This window comes from Trichinella spiralis (assembly GCF_000181795.1).
Source record: "Trichinella spiralis strain ISS 195 chromosome Unknown Scfld5141, whole genome shotgun sequence".
Lineage (NCBI taxonomy): Eukaryota > Metazoa > Nematoda > Enoplea > Trichinellida > Trichinellidae > Trichinella > Trichinella spiralis.
The window spans coordinates 1-1,080 of record NW_003532080.1 but is presented as its reverse complement, the minus strand read 5'-3'; the positions used below and the strand labels follow the sequence as shown (position 1 = coordinate 1,080).

General features: G+C 40.3%; 1 protein-coding gene across 1 annotated transcript; it reads right to left on the bottom strand.

The window, feature by feature from the left end:
* Window positions 1-176: 176 nt before the first annotated feature.
* Window positions 177-842, bottom strand: Tsp_14136 (conserved hypothetical protein). Its single transcript, XM_003366940.1, has 3 exons — window positions 773-842; window positions 575-615; window positions 177-392 (listed from the first exon to the last, which is right to left on the bottom strand). The coding sequence occupies exons 1-3, from the start codon at window positions 840-842 to the stop codon at window positions 177-179; spliced, it is 327 nt and encodes a 108-aa protein (XP_003366988.1).
* Between the last annotated feature and the right edge of the window lie 238 nt (window positions 843-1,080).

Below are 1,080 nucleotides of genomic sequence, written 5' to 3'. Positions count from 1 at the left end.
CCACCAATAGGCAGCTCGCTCGCGGCGGGAGCGCTCGCTATCTCCGGCGCCGATCTAAAGCCTTGTCAGTCTTCAATTATGTTGTCATGCTTCGGATCTCTTGATCCTGCGCTAATCCCTTAATGGTCACGTCATGATGGCCATTTCCACGCCCTTTGATCTGACTGCCGTCGCCGCTATGGCGCACTCGCCATTGTCTCGCGAACGACGATAGATCGAGACGCAGCAGGGGGGCCTCTCTGACCCCGACTCAGAGCCGCCAGAAGCCCAGATAGCGATCTGGCCGGCGAATGCGCGGGTATTGTTCTTGGCCTACCCGCGACTTCTGGGCACCAGCCCTTGGCCAGGTCACACCGACTAGGTCGGTGTTGTTCCGTCCGGAACAACAGTTTCTATCTAATTCGAAGAAGTATAAGGAATGCGCAGATTTCCATTTGAAGGATTAACATTATGAAAAAATTTCTTTTGTGCTTGAAAAGTGCTTTTTTTAAAATAATTTTGAATTATATTTCAAAATTCATGCCCTGCGCAACACTTGCTACAAAATTCATATGTCGCTACTATATTTTCATACTGTAGAAAGTGGATGTGCGTTAGATTGCTCCGTTGTAGTCCCTGAAAATTCTTGATCGAAAGGAAATATTTATTATCATAGGAAAATGCAATATAATCATATAACAATTGTTTTATTAATTTTTCTCTCATGCATGCAATTACAGATACAGTATTATACAGTAAAAAATTGAACTTACTTATAATTTTATCGTAAAACATTGGAGTACAGAAGCTTTTGCTCGTAGCTTTGTAAGAAAGCGGCGTAGCTCGGAAGCAGAGTATTCCATTCTGTTGAATTTTTATTTTTAATTTGTCTGCATATGAATAGTCGATAAATCTTTTACCATATTAATTATAATGGTGAGTTTTTGCATTCCCCAATGGACAAAGTAGCTGTTTAATTAAAGTAATTGGGCGAATAACTTTTTTGTTACGCTTTATAAATTACAAAGCAAAATGTACTTTTGCATAAGAACTAACTACACTACATTTTTGGGTATTGTTATTTTTATTTTGCCGACGATG